Genomic DNA, 21,709 nt, shown 5'->3' with positions numbered 1-21,709 from the left:
CTGGTAATTACCGCCCCATAAGCTTAACAAGTCTAGTCTGCAAAGCTATGGAGAAGATCATAATGGAGCTCATAAACAAAGATATAGGGGACTTGCAGACATTGGACCCGACCCAGTTTGGCTTTGTCAAGGGAAGATCATGCCTTTTGAACTTGGTCGACTTCTTGAAACAGTCACCAAGGACATTGATGAGGAAAGGCAGTCCATACAGCCTACCTTGACCTTGCAAGGCTTTCCACACAATACCCCACTCGGGTATTGTAGAAAACTTACCAGCTTAAATGTAAACCCATATGTCACAAGATGGGTTGCAAACTGGCTTAAGGACAGAACCCACAGGGTTAGAGTTGCTGGCGCTATGTCAGACTCCAAGCCGGTCACAAGTGGTGTCCCACAGGGCTCGGTCCTTGGCCCCTATTGTTTGGCATCTACTTCTCAGAAGTACAGGCCAACATGGGAGGACTTTGGCTGACAAAGTTTGCAGGCGACTGCAAACTGGGCCATAGTGGAAAGTGCATCGGACACGGATATCCTTCAGAAGGGACTCACGGAAACAGATAGCTGGTGCCAGAGCCATGGCCTGAAGTTAAACGCCAAAAAATGTATAGTCATGCCCTTCGGGAAAAACAAGGTAACCCCAAGCTACCATATAAGTGGCAATCCACTAAGCACAGAAGAGGTTATCAGGGACCTGGGGACCCAGGTTGACAGTGGCCTTTCTTTTGACACTCACGTTGCTAAAGTGGTTAGAAAGACCTTCTACATTGCCCACCTGATCATGAAGGGATTCACATCCAGATCTAGTGAGGTCATTGTTCCACTGTACTCTTCACTTATCAGACCAATGATCGAGTACAATGCCCCATTCGGGATGTATCTCACCCGACATCTGCAGCAATTGGAGAGACCCCAAAGTTCCTCACCAAAAGGATAAAGGGACTCCAAAATCTGTCATATGCTGCCAGATTGAAGAAACTCCAGCTCTATTCAGTTGCATACCGTCTGCTCAGAGGTGACATGTGCCTGACATACAAGGCCATGTCCAACCCGGAATTAATGGACATGCTCCACCTCAAAAAATCCAAATCCACCAAAACCACTAGAGCAAGCGACTTAAACCTTAGCACGGATATAAATAGGACGTGCTGGAGGGATAGATTTATCACGTAGAGACTCCCTATGCTGTGGAATAAAATCCCGGTCCATGTGAGGCAGAGCACCTCGCTGACTCTGTTCAAGAGAAATCTAGACCTGTGGATGGGAGATCGTAGGTTTACCCCGGGAATCATCTCTGTGTCACTGCTGGACAGAGGCACAACAAACTAATGGGCACAGTATTTTTTCATATAAGGGGTGGCGTAAGCCACAAAAATTTGGGCTAGGCTTATAAATGCCTTAGGGCAGATAGCCTAGTATAAACCTATGAACCTATGAACCTATGATATAGTCTGCCAGTTGGGTGGATACTAGTTTCTGGAGTGTCTTCCCTAGTGTTAGGAGAATGGACATTAGTTGAAACTCTTTTATGGACAATGGTTTTGATACTATGGGAATGGGCTTTTTATAGCTTGTTTCCATATATTCAGTGAATCCTACATCATGTACAAGTCCACACCTTATTACATGCAGACACCACCACTCCAGCAATGCAAAACAATGTGAAATTTAGTTTATCCTACATTGTATACAGGCACACATCCTGTAATGTATAAGTATCACCACTGCCACATCCCAAGGAAATGTACATTTACTTGGGCTCATACCTGGGGACATTCCACATAATGGCTCTTAACTGTCTATTTCCTCTATCTGATTCAAAAAATACATCATATGCTAATCCCAGTAAAGTACACTCAGCTCTGTCCTCTTCATGTTTCCTTTCATGGGAAATCCTCATCCTCTGTTCCCTGTTCCTTCCTTACTGTACATCCATTACTCTCTCTGTAATTGCTCTGATTAAATCTTCACCTGGCACTCTATTGCCCTGGATTGACCTCATCTCCTTTATCTGTCTTCTGTTCTCACAACTCCCTTCCTCTTCCCCCTTTCTCTATACATTATTTCTTTTCAGCTATGTGTACATGCTCTCTTCAATACGTGTCCGCCAAGTATGACTTTTTTGTTATACAGTCTTATATCTTTAATTTGAAAAAAACTCTGCTACCGTGCTAAATCCTACCTTATATACTCTCCTATACCCAATGTCTGACATGTTTGTTTATTATTTGTGCATTCTCTCCATAAATGCCACAAATTATATTTACCAATGGTTTACTCTATTCCCTTGTACAAGTATTTACTTGAACCTTTATCGCTGTGTAGTATACCATAACCTACATTTTTGATTAATTCTTTATTATTGTATATTGTAACATAAAATGCATTTACCGATTTTATGTAAAAATATAATTTTACTGGAGCACTTCTTCCTGGGCTTCCACTAAAAATGGATTCTTCCCAGTCGGACATTCTCGGTCAACAAAAATAAATACATAAATAAATATGCCTTAATTGCTTTGATCATTAGAATATTTTGTTCTGCACTTGATGAAGTGGATTAAGGTCTGTGAGTTATTAACTAGCTACTTTCTGAAGTACAGGGTTTGATTCCCTCAGCCTTCAATTGCCTACTGTGTGACATGGAGGAAGTCAGTTAACCAGACAGTGCTTTGGGGCTGTTGGGCATTTGGTCTAGACTCATTACTGGTCTTCTGGACTGCATGTCAAGAAATTTATCAACCTACAATTTTACTTTCTTTCAACTTACAGACATGTACAGTATTGGTTACATTTATTTTTGTCTTTCTTCTGTGTATTTTTACATACATTGCACTACTTATTTAAATGTTTCGTTCTTTTGCCATTAAATATGGCACATATTCTCTTCATGCTGCACTATATACACATATTATGTATATTAGGTCTTCATGCTCTCTTCATGCAGTACTATATACACATATTATGTATACTAGGAGAGGTCACTGTTATTTCCTTACTTGTTCACTTGTGTCTGCAATGCCTTACACCTATTCTCTTGTGGCTTGTGCAAATATACAACGTGTGTACATTATGTGTACATTCCAAAGACATGCATCTGGAGCATTTCTCCCTGAGCCTCCATTGAAAATGGGGTCTGTCCTAGTCAGACTTTCCGGTAAACTAATGTTAAATAAATAAATCAATATAGTGTATTTATTTGATTTAGAATGTTTAATGTTGGAAGGTTTCCTATATCTGATACTGAGAACAGGCTCTACTCATTTGTATTTTCCTGTTCACCAAACAATATATCTATTTATTATTATTTGATAGCTGGGTAGATGGACTGGGGCAAAGACCCTTTTTAGCCATGGCCAGGGCACACGTTTATAGACAGCAAAACTGAAAGTACTATATAGAAGTTAAAACAGAACTTCATGATACATCCAAACAAGACGTTATGCCACAGGAGTATTGTGCGATTAAGTCGAAAAATGCACCTATATAACTATGTACAGGGGAGAAGTCTTGATGCATCTGTAAGGATGTCTTTCTGTTCACATATAGCCATAGAAAAGGTATGCATGCACAGCAAAAGATACAATAGGGGCAGCAAAACACAAATGCAAATAACTTACACAGCTAAGCTAACAAACAAACATAACTCAAAAAGCTCCTAACAAGCTTACTTTATGACTTTAACTGGCATTTTAAAAAGCAATGCACTGAGGATAAAGGATGCAACAGTATATGATCTGCTGAATGTAAGTACAATATATATAAGACTATGCTTCACATTCTGTCTCAGCATTGAGATGTGCACTTTTATTAAAGTAAACACTCAGCATAGCAGATAATAAATGTACTTTACCTGGGCAGGTGACATGGAACTCCTTTGAACCTTCTGAGTGCTTAACTTCACAGATAACTTTCATGTTCTTCCCACATGATGCAGATGATACCCTGAGCTCACTGCTTCTTGTGTATGTACCCCTGCTGTGCCATACAAATGGATAGGTCTTCTGTACAGAATCTGAAGGATTTATAGATGGCTCAGTTCTCCAAGAAAATGTTATGTTTCTTGGAAGGATGTCTCTTGCTAAAATGCCAAATGTTACATAGCCTTCTGGGTCTATTTCACCACATGATGACACTGGGAAAACTGCTGGGAATGCCTTTGAAGCTGTAAATAAAAGAGACTAATGATTAGTGCAAGAAAAATGATCACAATTCCTAAAATAAAAAAAAGTTACTACTGTTTTCCTTCGTTTCTAAATGTACATTTGTGAACCAGTCAACAATCATGCCTCAGGGATACACAACATCAGCAGATGGGGTGATCTTTAATGCATTTTGTTACATGCTTGATCATTTATTATATTCACCTCACTAAGGCAGTGTGTTTCATTGAAGCTGTATAAAAGATAGGGTGTATTTCTGCAGGACTGTAAAAGGCTGTTGTTACTTTTCTATTGTAGTCTCAAAATGAGGTCCTATAACTTAGCAGTTGTAACAGAAAATGGGAGAGTATAGATTTTTTCCTGACATATCAGTTAACAGCTCACATGACTACTCCATGGTAATTCTACACTGCATGCTGTAATTTAGTTTAAAGGTAATTATTAGCTTGTGGTACTTTTTTTTCTCTAACAGGCTAGGGTGACATCCCCAAGAATGTATGTTATACATGGGTAAACACTTTCAAGTGATAGCCTTGTACTTTTTTGCATTAAATCCCATCTGCCACCTGTCTTCCTGCAATGCAAGCTGTCACAAGTCTATAGAGATGAGCTCAACAATTATTACTACTACAGTCCTCACTCCATCAAAGTACAAGTTGGTCTTACACTCCAATCCTAACATATCATCTCAGAGAAAAATACTAAACATAACTGGCCACACTACTGAAACCAGCAACACCCAATCATTTGCTGACCATTTTCCTTGACCACTTACCTATCAAAATGGGGTCAGATGCTGAAAGTCAATTGGTTGCTGAGCTCAAGACATCAAACAGAAATGCAAATCTATTAACTGTAACTCCAGGTGTAATGCTGAATACTTCACTAATGGAACAGTGCCAGAAAAAGGGATATAAGAAGCATGCATGCCTAAATATTACATAGATTTTGCCATGGCTTTTTTTGTAATGGCAGCTGTCACTTTCAAATTTATGTAAGGGAGGCTGCAGTGCCAACATGCAGGGGGGACCACTGTCCCCACCCTGAAGCATTTCTAGGATGTTGGTTTTGGCATGTGTCTGTTTTAAAATTGCTCAATGATCTTTATCAGACTCATATGTCTCATCTTGAAGTGGTGTAGGTCAAAGTCATCAGAACATTTATATCTGTGTACCTCACCACTTACAGGTACTCCCTGCTTCTGGTATAAGCCATCATTTTCTGGCCTACTGTTCTACTGTGTAATTTCTTAACATCCTCCTGTAAGATAATATATATACTTATTTATCTATCCATCCTTTTTTGACCGAGTTAGACCCACTAGATCAGTGGCCTTTTCTCAGGGAGACCCAATTAGGTATTCTTACTGAACTGGGTAAATTTGGTCAGGGCATCATGAAGCTGCCCTTACACTTTTGAGTTCATGCTGAGTGTGCACACATCATTATACAACTTCCCTTACACTTTTTGAGTTCATACTGTGTGAACACATATCACCATACAACTTTCCTTACACTTTTTGAGTTCATACTGCGTGAACACATATCACCATACAACTTCCCTTACACTTTTTGAGTTCATGCTGTGTGTGCACACCATCATACAACTTCCCTTACACTTTTTGAGTTCATGCTGTGTGTGCACACCATCATACAACTTCCCTTACACTTTTTGATTTCATACTCTGTGTGTGCACATCATACAACTTCCCTTACGCTTTTCGAGTTCATGCTGAGTGTGCGCACATCATCCTACAACTTTCCTTACACTTTTTGAGTTCATGCTGTGTGTGCATATCACCATCATACAGCTTATTTTACACTTTTGAGTTCATACTGTGTGTGCACATTATCATAGAACTTCCCTTACACTTTTTGAGTTCATACTGTGTGAACACATATCACCATACAACTTCCCTTACACTTTTTGAGTTCATACTGTGTGAACACATATCACCATACAATTTCCCTTACACTTTTTGAGTTCATGCTGTGTGTGCACACCATCATACAACTTCCCTTACACTTTCTGAGTTCATGCTGTGTGTGCACACCATCATACAACTTCCCTTACACTTTTTGAGTTCATACTCTGTGTGTGCACATCATACAACTTCCCTTACGCTTTTCGAGTTCATGCTGAGTGTGCGCACATCATCCTACAACTTTCCTTACACTTTTTGAGTTCATGCTGTGTGTGCATATCACCATCATACAGCTTCTCTTACACTTTTTGAGTTCATACTCTGTGTGTGCACATTATCATAGAACTTCCCTTACACTTTTTGAGTTCATGCTGAGTGTGCACATCATCATAGAATTTACCTTACACTTTTCGAGTTCCTGCTGAATTCATGCTGAGTGTGCATGCATCATCATACAACATCCTTTACACTTTTCAAGATCATGCTGAGTGTGTGCCCATCACATTTCCATTCCTGTTGTGTAGGCCACTGTGAGAAGTGGTGAAGTGACTGAGGAGGAGTTTAATAAGCACGACTGAACAAACAGCCAATAAGGTGCTGTTAAAGGAGAGAAATGGTGATGTTGTTATTGGTAATGAATTATTGCAAGTGGGCCAGCCTGATGTTCTAATTGGAGATATTATGCATATAGCAAATAGCCAGCACTAAACTGGCTTTACTGAGGAGTCTGCATGTGAAAGAGTGGATGTTACAGAGACTTCTTTAGGTGAACTGTCTAACATGCAGTTATCACAGTCACTGGAGAAGGATGAGCTAGGAGAGGAATCGGAGCTGTCACTGGAAAACTTGGCAGAATTACTTTTTGAAGATTAACTGGTGGTGGGTAGTGGAGGAAAGTGCCAAAAGAAAGACTGGAGAAAGCTGATGAAGGAACTTAAATGCTGAGTGGTAAGAAAATGTAAGCTGTAGTGGCTGGAAGAGCTCAAACCCAGCAAAAAGGTACTATAAATGTGATAAAGAAAAACTGACAAAAAGTTAGGATAAGAAGTAAAAAGTATATATCTATAACATACTGATACTTTGTTTTGGACAACAATCATACCTCTCAACTGTACATATTTTCCACAGAATGTCCAGATTGTTGCTCATATATTTGAGTTTCAGACATCATACCCTTCTGAAAATTCGGGTCTATATTAGAACCGTGAAAGTCCTAGTCAGCGAATACGGAATCATTGATATGTATTACCTGAACCATGGATACATCGAATGGCCTAAATCGCGAAATTCAAAATCTCGAACCATCATAGTCGTCCAACCCCACCACGCGCTACATACCACCTACCCAAACAAAATAAATAAACCACATACATACACTAACCAAAACCCTACTTCTAACCCTACACTAAACCTTATATACATTACTATCTATGCACTTACCTTAACCCGCACCCTAACCCTTAGGTCCGTAACTATCGCACACTTACCTTACAGAGCTATACCCTAACAAAATAAATAACCACACACATACATTTAACAAAACCCTACTTCTAACCCTACACTAAACCTTACATACATTACTATCTATGTACTTACCTTAACCTGCACTCTAACCCTAAGGTCTGTAACTATCGCACACTTACCTTATGGAGCTATACCACAGAAGGGACAACCATGACGATTCGACATTTCGGATTTCGCGCTTCAGGATGATCGGTGTCTTCGCGGTTTGATATATACATGTCAACGTTTCCATATTCGGTTAAGTGGACCTTCGCGATTTCAATAGGGAACCAGAAAATTCATGCTAATGCAAAACGTGTTATTCTATCAACTTTCTAAGCTTGTAAAAAAATATTTAAAAAGTATCCTAATTTTTGGGCCTTTGTCCCCCCCCCCAATATTTATGTCTTTGTCCAGATTTCTTATTCTAAGAGGGTGAGAGGTATGAACAAGATTATTTTACCTTTACTGGAAAGGGGGGGGAATATGCTGGCATGTATTTATATTCCGCCTAAAATTGCTGTTATGATGTGCAAGAAAATTTTAGCAGAAATATTCAGCTTTCAGCAGGGAATATTACTTACATGTGGGAAACTGAATTTGATTTGCAACTGCCAGGATGTATATGGGGGGGGGGGCAGAATATAAAATATAACAAAAAAGAGTAGATTTCTGAAGATATTTATGAATCTGTTTGGTACAGAAAACATGACTTCTACAGTAGGAACTCTGACAAAATTTACATTTTATTCCCCAGGCACAATATCTGGGCTAAGACTACACTTACATTATATTTCATAGGAAAATATGCATTTAATTGAAAGCATCAGCATACATCCAATAACTATTTCAGATCATGAGTCAACAACTTCATGCTGAGTGTACATACATCATCATACAACTTCCCTTACACTTTTTGAGTTCATGCTGAATGTGTGCACATCAACATACAACTTCCCTTACACTTTTCAAGTTCATTCTGTGTCCACATCATCATACAAATTCGCTTACACTTCTCTAGTTCATGCTAAGTGTGCGCATATCATCATACAACTTCCCTTACACTTTGAGTTCATGCTGTGTGCACATCATCATACAACTTCCCTTACACTTTTCAAGTTCATTCTGTGTGTGCACATCATCATACAACTTCCCTTACACTTTTCGAATTCATGCTGAGTGTGCACATAATACAACTTCCCTTACACTTTCTGAGTTCATGCTGTGTGCGCAAATCATCATATAACTTCCCTTACACTTTTTGAATTCATGCTGAGTGTGCACATAATACAGCTTCCCTTACACTTTTCAAATTCATGCTGAGTATGCACATAATACAACTTCCCTTACACTTTTCAAGTTCATTCTGTGTGCACATCATCATACAACTTCCCTTACGCTTTTTGAGTTCATGCTGAGTGTGTGCACATCATCATACAACTTCCCTTACACTTTGAGTTCATGCTGAGTGTGTGCACATCATAATACAACTTCCCTTACACTTTGAGTTCATGCTGTGTGCACATCATCATACAACTTCCCTTACACTTTCTGAGTTCATGCTGTGTGTGCACATCATCATACAACTTCCCTTACACTTTTCAAGTTTATTCTATGTGTTCACATCTTCATACAACTTCCCTTACACTTTTCAAGTTAATTCTGTGTGTGCACAGCATCATACAACTTCCCTTACACTTTTCAAGTTCATTCTGTGTGTGCACATCATCATACAACTTCCCTTACACTTTTCAAATTCATTCTGTGTGTGCACATCATCATACAACTTCCCTTACACTTTTCAAATTCATTCTGTGTGTGCACATCATCATACAACTTTCCTTACACTTTTCAAATTCATTCTGTGTGTGCACATCATCATACAACTTTCCTTACACTTTTCGAATTCATGCTGAGTGTGCACATAATACAGCTTCCCTTACACTTTTCAAATTCATGCTGAGTGTGCACATAATACAACTTCCCTTACACTTTTCAAGTTCATTCTGTGTGTGCACATCATCATACAACTTCCCTTACACTTTTTGAGTTCATGCTGAGTGTGTGCACATCATCATACAACTTCCCTTACACTTTGAATTCATGCTGAGTGTGTGCACATCATAATACAACTTCCCTTACACTTTGAGTTCATGCTGTGTGCACATCATCATACAACTTCACTTACACTTTCTGAGTTCATGCTGTGTGCACATCATCATACAACTTCCCTTATACTTTCTGAGTTCATGCTGAGTGTGTGTACATCATCATACAACTTCCCTTACACTTTTCAAGTTCATTCTGTGTGTGCACATCATAATACAACTTCCCTTACACTTTTCAAGTTCATTCTGTGTGTGCACATCATCATACAACTTCCCTTACACTTTTCAAGTTCATTCTGTGTGTGCACATCATCATACAACTTCCCTTACACTTTTCAAGTTCATTCTGTGTGTGCACATCATCATACAACTTCCCTTACACTTTTCAAGTTCATTCTGTGTGTGCACATCATCATACAACTTCCCTTACACTTTTCAAGTTCATTCTGTGTGTGCACATCATCATTCAACTTCCCTTACACTTTCTGAGCTCATGCTGAGTGTGCACATCATCATACAACTTCCCTTACACATTTCGAATTCATGCTGAGTGTGCACATAATACAACTTCCCTTACACTTTCTGAGTTCATGCTGTGTGCGCAAATCATCATATAACTTCCCTTACACTTTTCAAATTCATGCTGTGTGCACATAATACAACTTCCCTTACACTTTTCAAGTTCATTCTGTGTGTGCACATCATCATACAACTTCCCTTACACTTTTCAAGTTCATTCTGTGTGTGCACATCATCATACAACTTCCCTTACACTTTTTGAGCTCATGCGGAGTGTGTGCACATCACATTTTCATTCCTATTGTGTAGGCCACTGTGAGAAGTGGAGCAGTGGCTGAGGAGGAGTTTAGTAAGGACGGATGAACAAACAGCCAATAAGGTGTCCTTTAAAGGAGAGAAATGGTGATGTTGTTATTGGTAGTGAATTATTGTAAGTGGGTCAGCCTGATGTTCTAATTGGAGATATTATGCATGTAGAAAATAGCCAGCACTAAACTGGCTTTACTGAGGAGTCTGCATGTGAAAGAGTGGAAGCTACAGAGACTTCTTTAGGTGAACTGCCTAACATGAGATTATTACAGTCACTGGAGAAGGATGAGCTAGGAGAGAAATAGGAGGTGTCACTGGAAAACTTGGCAGAATTACTTTTTGAAGATGAACTGGCGGAAGGGAGGAAAGTGCCAAAAGAAAGACTGCAGAAAGTTGAAGAAGAAATGTACATGCTGACTGGTAAGAAAACATTAGAAAAACTGACCAAAAATTAGGATAAGAAGTAAAAAGTATATATCTATAACATACTGATACTTTGGGACAACAATCATACCTCTCAGCTGTACATAGTTTCACAGATTGTCCAGACTTGTGCTCATATATTTGAGTTTCAGAGATCATACCCTTCAGAAAATTCATGCTAATGCAAAATGTGTTATTTTATCAACCTTCTAAGTTTGTGAAAAAATATTTAAAAAGTGTTCTAATTTTTGGTCATTTGTCTCCTCCCTCCCCCAAATACTTATGGCTTTATTCTAAGAGGGTGAGAGGTATGAACAACATTATTTTACTATTACTGGAAAGGAAGGAAGATTATGCTGGCATGTATTTATATTCCATCTAAAATTGCTGTAATGATGCTTAAGAAAATTTTAGCATAAATATTCAGCTTTCAGCAGGGAATATTACTTATATGCGGGAACTTGGATTTGATTTGCAATACGGAGGATGTATATGGGGGACCCAAAAGAGAAAAGAGTAGATTTCTGAAGATATTAATGAATCTATTTGGTATGGAAGACATGAATTCTACAGTAGGATTTTATTCCCTGAGGCACAATAACTGGGTTAAGACTACACTTAAATTATATTTTACAGGAACATATACATTTAATTGAAAGCATCAACACACATCCAATAAATATTTCAGATCACAAGTAAACAAGATAAAAAAAGGCAGGATAAGGAAGTACAAATGAGACACTGACGCATCCCCATCTACCTGTTAAAAAGAGAGGAATTTAAGGAATGTGTAGTGAAATTTTTCTAGAGTTATTAGGGAAGATAGAAATGTATTTAAGAGTTAAAGGAAATGAATAGAATAAAATGAAAGTGGAGTTTAAAAATAGCGGAGAAATAAAATCGAGATATAGTTAGAAGTTACAGGGATTATTTAGAGGGACTGACAAAGGTTAAGATATTTCAGAATAAGGGAAATCCCATAGAACAGGAGTCTTTGATAATAACTACACAGCACAAAAACTTTTAGCAAAATGACTTGGGCAACGGAAAATAGAAAGGGTTGGTGTTAATCTTAGGGAGCCTACAAGAAACACAGATCCTGTAGAGATTTTAGAGATATTTTGGAAATTTTATGAAAATCTGTATTACACAGACGAATGTGGAAATCAAGAAAAAGCACAAGACTTGGATATGGCAAGGTTACAAGTAGACGAGGCTCAACAATTAACAGTTAAGACAGGCAGAGAGGAGATAAAAATGTTGACGTATAACCGATCTCCAGGAATAGATGGTATTTCCTGTGGATGTTTAGAAGCTAGGAGGAAGGAAAGTGATAAAGACCTGGAAGGTTTTGCTTAACAGTATTTCAAAATAATGGGACACACCAACATTCTGGAAGAAAGCTGTGGTGGCTGTAATACCCAAAGACAGTAAAATCCCATCAGATCCAGCTCCGCATAGGCCCATTTCAATTTTAAATAATGATTATAAAGTGTTTATATCTATAATAGTAAAGAAGGAAATACAAAAGTTTGTCCAACAAAAAGTGCGCTATCAAACAAAAGGAGAATCTTCTTCTTGTTCTTCTAGTAATAAAGCCCATAGAGACTGTGCCAGTGAAAGCTTTTCTAATGCTTCAAAGGAGACTCCAAAGCATATGCCCTACTTCATGTCATTAATGTTTGGAAGGTCATTTAGGAGAGGGAAGAGAAAGGAAACAGTTAAGTATAAGTAAAATAAAATGTTGTTCTTAACGGTAATATTGTTATAATGCATGACATAACCTGCATGTTATAAAGTAAAGCTTTCTTGATTATTTTCAAGTGTAATAGGGATACTAAAGCAAACAGGTGACCCTGCTTTTTCCCATTTTCTTTCTTTCTTTCTTTCTTTCTTTCTTTCTTTCTTTCTTTCTCTTTGTTCAGATTTAAGAAATGTAGACACAGCAATGCAAAAAAAAAAAGAAAAAGAAAAAGAAGAAGAAATGTCTTGCCAAAACAGAGTGATACAAGAAAAATTGATGTCATTCTTATTACTCTTACATAGGGGAATGAATGCATTAAGGCCCTTGGCTTGATCTAGTAACACGTTTTAAGGGGCAGCAAACAAATACAAAAGAGCACAAAAACAAGTTTTTCTCCAGCAAATAAATGAGCGATTCTAGTAGAGGCAACATTATATCTGGTTTTCACATCTCCATGGAGACAATCTGATAAGGAGCAATAAAAACAGAATACTTCTATCTTATAGATTCATAGATTAGTACTAGGCTAACTGCCCTTGTGAGCCATTTTTAAGCCTAGCTAATTACCCTTTGTGAGACTCAAACCCTGCACCTTGTGTTTGTAAAGCAAACACCTTAACCATTAGGCCACCCTCCTAACCCCTATCTTTCAATGACTTTCTTTCAGTGGCTGGGAAATAAAATTTTCTGAATGTATTCAGGTGTTTTTCTAATCTGGGAGAGAAATAAAAGATAAGACAAAAACAGACCACACAGTGGCAGTAGAAGCTCAGGCTGTACCATGCATCTTAACATGGATAACCTTCCTTATATAGTAGGTTATTCCAAGTCTGCAAGTGTGGCTGTCAGTCTGGGACAGTTGTTCTTATTAGGAAGGTTAAACTTCATTATTTTAAGGTGTACGGTGGTCTTGGGGTGTCTTTTTTTGAGGGTTTTCACTAAAACAAAATGTTTTGTAAGATGTGACATAGGTTGAAATGGATATGACAAGAAACAACTGCATAAAAGATCAACCTGCCAAACATTAGCGTATGCATGTAACACAAAAGCAAAAACTAGACATTTAAAAAAACTGTTACACAAAATAAGTGGGAATAATAACTTCTTAATATAATGACAACAATTTCTATATTATCTTCAAATGCAAATGGTGTCATAGATATATACAAAAAAAGAAAGTGTAGTGAAATATTTTAAAAATGTAGAGTGCAAATAGTTATGCTACAGGAGGCACTTTTGGAAATAACTGAGTATGTGAATTTGATAAAGAAAGAATTGCAGGATGGTTATTTAGCAAAATACCTGGGGCAAAGGAAAAGGGGAGTACTTAAATTAATTGCTGGAGGAGCTCTAATAGTGATAGAAGGGGGTAATGATAGATTTGTAGTACTAAGGGACTGCTGTCAAGGGAAGAAGGATTACCCTGGCATGTATTTATATTTCACCTACAACTGCTATAATGGAGCTTAAGAAAATTCTGGAAGAAATAATCTGCTTTCAGCAGGGAATATTACTTATAGGTAGGGATTGTAATTTGATTTGCAGCATTGAGGAGTCCAGAAGGGAAAATGTAAATATTTGGCATGGAAGGTGTGAATGCAGAAGTAGGAGTTCAGAGTGAATTTATATATTATTTCGCAATATACAAAACCTAGGCTAGGCTAGACAGAACTTACATTTCCAGGAGCATGTGCATTTAACTGAAAGTTTTGATATGCACCCAATAACTATTTCAGATCATGCTCCAATAATAACTAAAATAAAAATGCAAGGTAATGAAATAAAAATGAGACACTGGTGCTTTCCCACCTATGTGCTAAAAAGAGAGGAGTTTAAAAAAATGGGTAGTGGAAATTATTTGTGAGTTATTAGGGAAGATATAAATTTCTTCTGAAAATATAGTTAGGGAGTGGGATAAAATTAAAGAAGAGCTTAAAAATAGGGTGGGAATAAAAGAGAGACAGAGCTATGGTTAAGAAGAAACAAGAATTATTTAGAGGGACTGACAAAGGTTAAAGTATTACAGAATGGGGGAATCTCACAGAACAAGAAGAGGAGCAATTGCAGAGTGCTAAACAGCAAATAAGGGATTACCTTGATAGTATGCATGAGTTTAGAAAGGCTGCTGTTAAGCAACTTTATTTTAATAACCCAAGAGCACAAAAACGTTTAGCACAATGACACAGGCAACAGTAAGTAGAAAGGGTTGTCGGCAAGCTTAGGGAGCCTACAACAAGGGAGATAAACACAGATCCTGTAGAGGGTACTAGAAATATTTTGGAAATGTTATGACAATCTGTATAAAGTAAAGAAATATGGAAATCAAGAAAAAGTACAAATGGAAATGTTTATGGAAAAATTAAACACGCCAAGATTAGAGGTAAATGCGACTCAATTACTAACAGCTAGGACAGGAGGAGATAAGATAAAAATGGTGACGTATAACCAACCAACAGGAAATTCCCCAGGAATAGATGATATTCCTGTGGACGTTTAGAAGCTAAGAGTGAAACAAAAACTTATAAAGATCTGGAAGGTTTTGTTTGATGGTATTTTAAAAGGAGGAAAAGCACCAACATCCTGGAAGAAAGCGGTGGTGACTGTAATACCTGAAGATGGTAAAGACGCATCAGATCCAGCTTTATATAGGCCCATTTCAATTGTAAACCATGACTACAAAGTGTTTATGTCTATAATAGCTATAAGAATGTCAAAGTTAATGCCAAAATTGATAGATATGCATCAATGTGATTTTTTGTGGATGGGAGGCAAACACTGACATTAATAGAACAATGATGATCCAGAGGAAAGCAGAATGTGAGAAAACACCACTGTTGTTTTTCAGTGTTGATGCAGAGAAAGCATTTAACAGAGTAATCTGGGATTTTATGAGCATGGCAATGGAAGCATTTGCATTCCCAAAAAAAATTATTAGGTTGATAAGGATGATATATGAGGGGGATCAGTGGGTGGGTTCTTCTCTGATAAGTTCTATTTGAGCAGAGGAACCAGGCAAGGGTTTCCTCTTAGAACCACTGGCAAAAAAACTAAGGGACTCAGAAATTCTAGGATATAGCTGGTATGGTAATTAAGAAACGCTGGATTTATTGGTAGATATTATTATTTTATACCTGCTAAAACCAGAAAAGTACATTTCAGTGTTGTGGAACATTTTTAGACAGTTTCAGATCTTTACAGGATACAAATTAATGAAGACAAAACAAAGGAAATAGCTAAGAACTATGTACCCACACAAAAACTGGTTCAGCAATACCCATATTTATGGGGACATGAGTACGGATTAAAAAGGATTCTGTTGTGGCAGCTAAGGATATGTGGGAAGAGACTAAACAAAAGATAATACAAAAGCTGAGGAAACTGGAAGCTCTGATTTATGGATATGAATAGCATGATACAAGCAGTCAAAATGTTTTTAGTCCCTTTAGCTTTATACAATGGTCAAGCATATTTTTATCAACCATGGAAGAAGTTCTGGATAGCAATTAATAAAGAGCTAAAGAATTTTATCTGGGAGGGAAAGACAGCAAGAGTCAAGTGGGATAAATTGATTCTTCCAATATAATAAGGTGGTTTGGGATTACCTGATTTGAAGTAATATTTCAGAGCTACACAGTTAAGGCTGCTATACATAGCACACACAGAAAGATATAATTCAAAGTGGAAAGAGATGATGAAGAAACAGGGAGGAAGCTCAAGTAACAAGGAGAGACTGGGATTTTGGATTCAGATCCTTAAGGAGAATAACAATAACCATACAGAATATTATATTCATAAAGTAGCAGAAAGTATCCTAAGAACTAAGCCGACATGGGAATTGAAAAAGGAGATTCTGCAGACAGAGATGAATGCAATTAGGTATACAGACAATAGGGGGCTGGAATTTATTGAAGAAAACTGGCAAAGGAATCAAGATATTGGGAGCAAATAATTAGAGAGGGAATGGCAACAGAATGGGAAGAAGAGGCCAATAATTATTTGGGCTGCAGGGAAGAGATTGCCTTCCTTATCAAGGACTGATAGAGTATAGGCAAAGAGAAAGAAATAGGGGGAACCTAAGTGAAAGACCAGCACTGGTAGAGTTTTTAGTTGAATCTAGAACAGAAGCTGCTGTTAAAAAGGGGGTAATTAGTAGAGCATACAACATATTGGATGAGAACAGTAAAAAATCCAGAAATTGGCTAAATACTCTCTGTTCAAACAGTCCATGTAAAATCCAAACAAGAAAGAGAGTATACCACGGCTGGAGTGCTGTAAAAAAAACTTTAATTCACCATAAAACAATAAAACATGGTAAGCACTTTCATAGTCTATTATACAACTGCTTCTTCAGACCTAAAACCACACACAGCCTAAACTCATTTATACTAATAAAAGCCCAATCAGCAGGCAGCATTAATTAAAGCATCTCATTCACTCAGACAGGTTGCAACAAACAGAGAAACCTGTAACGAGTGAGGTGTTGTGCTTTCAATGCTGGTTTAAAAGAGACCCTATCATTAAGCCCAGGGGAGTTATCACTATTCAAATGCATGATCCACTCTTGTTCTTTCACCTCAGTTAAGTTCTTAATGTCTTAATGTCCCCCCTTCTTGAATTTGTGACCAAGACTTCTAATACTAAAAATTTAAAGCTATGATTCATTCTTTATTTTTTGGAAAATATTGCAGGATAACTATAAGACTCGATCAGAGGAGGCTAGAAAGGCTTGGGAAGAGAAACTGGATAAGCAATTCCCAAAGAAACAATGGGATGATATATGTATGGCTCCCAAATATGCAACAAAGTCTAGAAGATTTAGGATCCTTGCATGAAAGTGTTTACATAGGTATTTTTATACCCCATGTAGATGCCAAAGAATTTTTCCTTAGGTAGACAGCAAATGTTGGAGGTGTGTCATGGAAGAAAGACGTAACTGGGAACATATTTTTGGGAGTGTAATGAGTTGGCAGACTCTAAAAATTCCCTGCAAAAGATTCTATCAGAAATACTGTAGGAGTAAATTGGTATAAGCATGGAAATGATTTTTGGGGGGTTGTGATACAGAATCTGAAATTCCTAGACATAATAAGGCCTTCCTGAATCTAATTATGGTGGTTGTCAAAAAAACAATTATGAGAAAATAGAAATCAAAGTCTAAACCAACTGTACTAGAAGTAGTGAATAGTGTAACAGAGATAAACACCTGGAAATGGGATCTTTAGAAAAGAGTAGGGGCAAATTTCATAGAAAAAACAGGACTTATGGGAACAGTGCATGCCAAAAAATGTTTTGTAGCAGGAATGACGTTTAAAAGAAGACAGGATTTGAATGAGTTATGCAATGTTTGGCTGACAATGACTGGATAGATTATAAGTGATGTATAATGTTTGCAACTAAAACTATGTCAATACGGTTTGTTTTCATTTATATAAATGTATGGTTGCCTATGTCATAAGTAATAATTTAATAAAGATAACCAACCAAAAAAAGATAGCTATGCCAAAGTAACAACTCAAAAAATGTGAAACAGCACTGAAGGAGGCAAAACGGTCACCAGGCGTCCAACCATTGATAATAACTATTTATTGAATTAAACGCTTAACGAATAGGCACATTTTTCATCTCACAGTTCAGACTTCATCAGACAAACACAAGCAGTACAAGCATCACTATTTATACTCCCATCCCATTTAAAATATCCAATAGGAATAACTCAGAATAAAAATCTCATTAACATATGCACACAACTTTACAGACCCAAATTTCAACCCTTAACCATATATCAAGGCTGTATATATATATATATATATATATACATATATATAAAATAGGTTTTCTTTCTATATACTTTTGACTTAAAAGTTCTCCCCTCTTTGATTAATTTCACATCCAAACAATTCATCTCATTTGTCCCGGTGTCATAGGTAAACTTTAAAAAATCGGTGGAGTCCCTTATATAGTGTATGAATTCATCCAACATTTCCATACTCAGATTTTAACATTCATTCCTAAAATAAAATCATTAAATTAATGGTTCAAAACATCTTATAAGGCATAAATACATTGACCATGTATAAATAAAACTTTAAATATAACATTCCATAGACAACTTTGCCATCAAATGGCAAAATGTGCAAAACAAGCAAACCTTTCATTTCTAACCAAGGATACATATTTTAGTAAGTCAGGACAACTATGTTACAAATCAAACCTAAAAGTTTATAATGCTAAAAATATATATGTGTATAGATGTGGATTTATTACTAGTAAATATATACAAAATTCATTAAAAAACTAAGAAACAAATTCATTTATTATATTTAAATTCATAATCTTGCTGCCCCCATTTTAAGATGAGTGCAAGGGAAATTCCATCATTAATTCCTGGATATTTATTGGCTTCTAATATTATTTGCCAGTATAATTCACAATATTTAATCTTTGTTTCCCACATACCACCCCTCTCATCATTAGGAACTTCTTCTATAACAAAGAACTTATATTTTGCCAAAGGGCTATGCTTGAACAAGGCATTACTTTCTTTGTTATTCTTTATGGCGTTCATATGTTCATAAACCCTCCTTCTTATTTTCCTCTCAGTCTTCCCAACATAAAAAATGTGACATATCTCACAAATAGCAATGTATACAACTCCCTGGGTGTCACAAGTAATGTGGGTCCTACCCACAATCTCTCTCCCCCTGGATTCAATATATACACCATCCCTGTTAGCCATTAATGGGCATTGATTACATATCCCACAAGGGTATGTGCCCCTTAATTTTGTAGACTTCCTATAACTATCATGGTGAAACACAAACCAATCTTTTATATTCCACCCTCTCCTATATATAAATTTAAGTGATTCCTTGTTCTTTAATTTTAAATCAGTTAAACTTCCAAATTTTTTCCACTCTCTTTTAAGTGTATTATAAATAACCCCTGAATCCCCACTAAAATCTGTAACAAATGCACTCCCATAGGGACAATCATCCTTAAAAATATATTCTTCAGTATTCTCAATATTTTTCTTATTTTCCAAGGGTAGCACATCCTTACCCAAAATGTGTTCAAATCTGCCTTTCCATCCCCTAACTACTTCATTCCTTACCATATTTAAAAGTTCCAACAGGTACCCCCTTTCAAGAAATAATTTAATTAAAAATTCATACTCTTCATGAAAATCTTCTTCGCTAGAAGTCATTCTACAAATTCTAACGAACTGTCCCTTGACTATACTTTTTTTCTGATGAAGGGGATGCCTGCTACTATAGTGTAAGTAAGAAATAGAATAGGTTTTCTTTCTATATACTTTTGACTTAAAAGTTCTCCCCTCTGATTAATTTCACATCCAAACAATTCATCTCATCTGTCCCGGTGTCATAGGTAAACTTTAAAAAATCGGTGGAGTCCCTTATATAGTGTATGAATTCATCCAACATTTCCATACTATCTTGCCAAAAAATAACAATAACAATTCTCTGGGAAGTTGTGTCTGAACAGAGGGGCTAGGTAGGGATGTCCTCTTTCCCATTTGTTGTTTGCATTATATTTAGTGCCACTGATAAATTTATTTATTTATTTATTTATTTGACATTTGTTGACCAGGTTAGTCCAGCTGAGTTGGAGCCCTTTTTCAGTGGAGACCCATGGAGAAAAGCTCCACAATTACATAGACAACTAAAACATAAAAACTAAATTAACATAATACATAGCTAATTAAACAAAAGGTGTCAATAGTGAAGAACAAAAAATGATGCTGGGTTTAACATGAGTAACAATTAGACTCTATAATCAGCAAAGTATAGTACGTACAGTGCAGAGTAAAAGGTAGACAAAAATTTACATTCTTAGTCATAAATAATATTAAAAATATTTAAATATAACATTCCATAGACAACAGTGCCATCACTGGTTGTCATCAGTGGTTGGGAGGGTGGCCTAATGGTTAAGGTGTTTGTCTTACAAGCACAAGGTACAGGGTTTGAATCTCACAGGGGATAATTGGCTAGGTTTAAAATGGCTCGCAAGGGCAGTTAGCCTAGTATTAACCTATGAACCATAAGGGACTTAGAAATTCAAGGTTATAATTGGGATGGTAGTCATGAAAAGTTGGTTTTATCTGCAGATTATATTATTTTGTACCTGATAAAACCAGTAAATATATATCCTTGTTGTGGAACCAAACTCCTATGTCTTTTGCTACAAGTGACTGATGATATTTTCTCCATATTTATTTTTATCTTCACTTGTTGATTCTGGTACAATAATACTGATCTCTGTTTATACCAATCTGACTGAATGTATTGAATTCTGCTTTAATGTATATTTTCTGTATATATTGCTGTAATCAAATAAACTAGATTCCTGCTTTTATGTATATATTCTGTATATGTTACTATACTTACTATTTGTAACACTGTTTCTGCTTCTGTACTAATTAATGCTTATTTTTTTCTGTATCCCGTTGGAGTTTTTCTCCCCGGGCCTCAACTGAAAATGGGCTCTTTTAGGCCCAGTGGACTTATCCCGGTAAACAAATGCAATAAATAAATAAATAAATAAAGTTTTTTTTTTTTCTGGATATAAAATTAATGAAGTCAAAACAAAGGCTGTTGTTATAAATTATGTACCCACACATGACTTGGTTCTGCAATACCCATATTTATGAGGACATGATAAAATGAAGTATTTATGAGTATGAGTTAAAAAGGATTCTGTTATGGCAGCTAAAAGTATGTGGGAAGAAACTAAGCAAAAGACAATACAACAACTGAGAAACTGGAAGCTCTTTATGGATATGCATACCAAGATACAAGCAGTGAAAATGTTTTAGTCCATTTAGTTTCATATACAGGTCAAGCATACTTGTATCAACAAGAGGAGAAGTTGTGGACAGTAATTAATAAAGAGTTTAAGGGTTTTATCTGGGAGAGGAAGAGGGCAAGAGTTATGCGGGATAAGATAATCCTTCCAATGATTTAGGATTATCTGATCTGAAGAGATACTTTAGAGCTAC

The 21,709-nt window shown here is 36.7% G+C and overlaps 1 gene segment (V, D, J or C); it reads right to left on the bottom strand.

The window, feature by feature from the left end:
* Nucleotides 1–21,709, bottom strand: part of LOC122798920 — a 399,307-nt gene that overhangs the window by 152,010 nt on the left and 225,588 nt on the right. Inside the window, 1 exon segment of the C gene segment in view lies at nt 3,851–4,162. Coding sequence covers nt 3,851–4,162 — 312 coding nt within the window.

This window comes from Protopterus annectens, chromosome 3.part1, assembly GCF_019279795.1.
Source record: "Protopterus annectens isolate FY-2018-M chromosome 3.part1, PAN1.0, whole genome shotgun sequence".
Classification (NCBI taxonomy): domain Eukaryota; kingdom Metazoa; phylum Chordata; order Ceratodontiformes; family Protopteridae; genus Protopterus; species Protopterus annectens.
The sequence above is the reverse complement of the archived record's forward strand: the minus strand, read 5'-3'. Positions and strand labels throughout refer to the sequence as shown.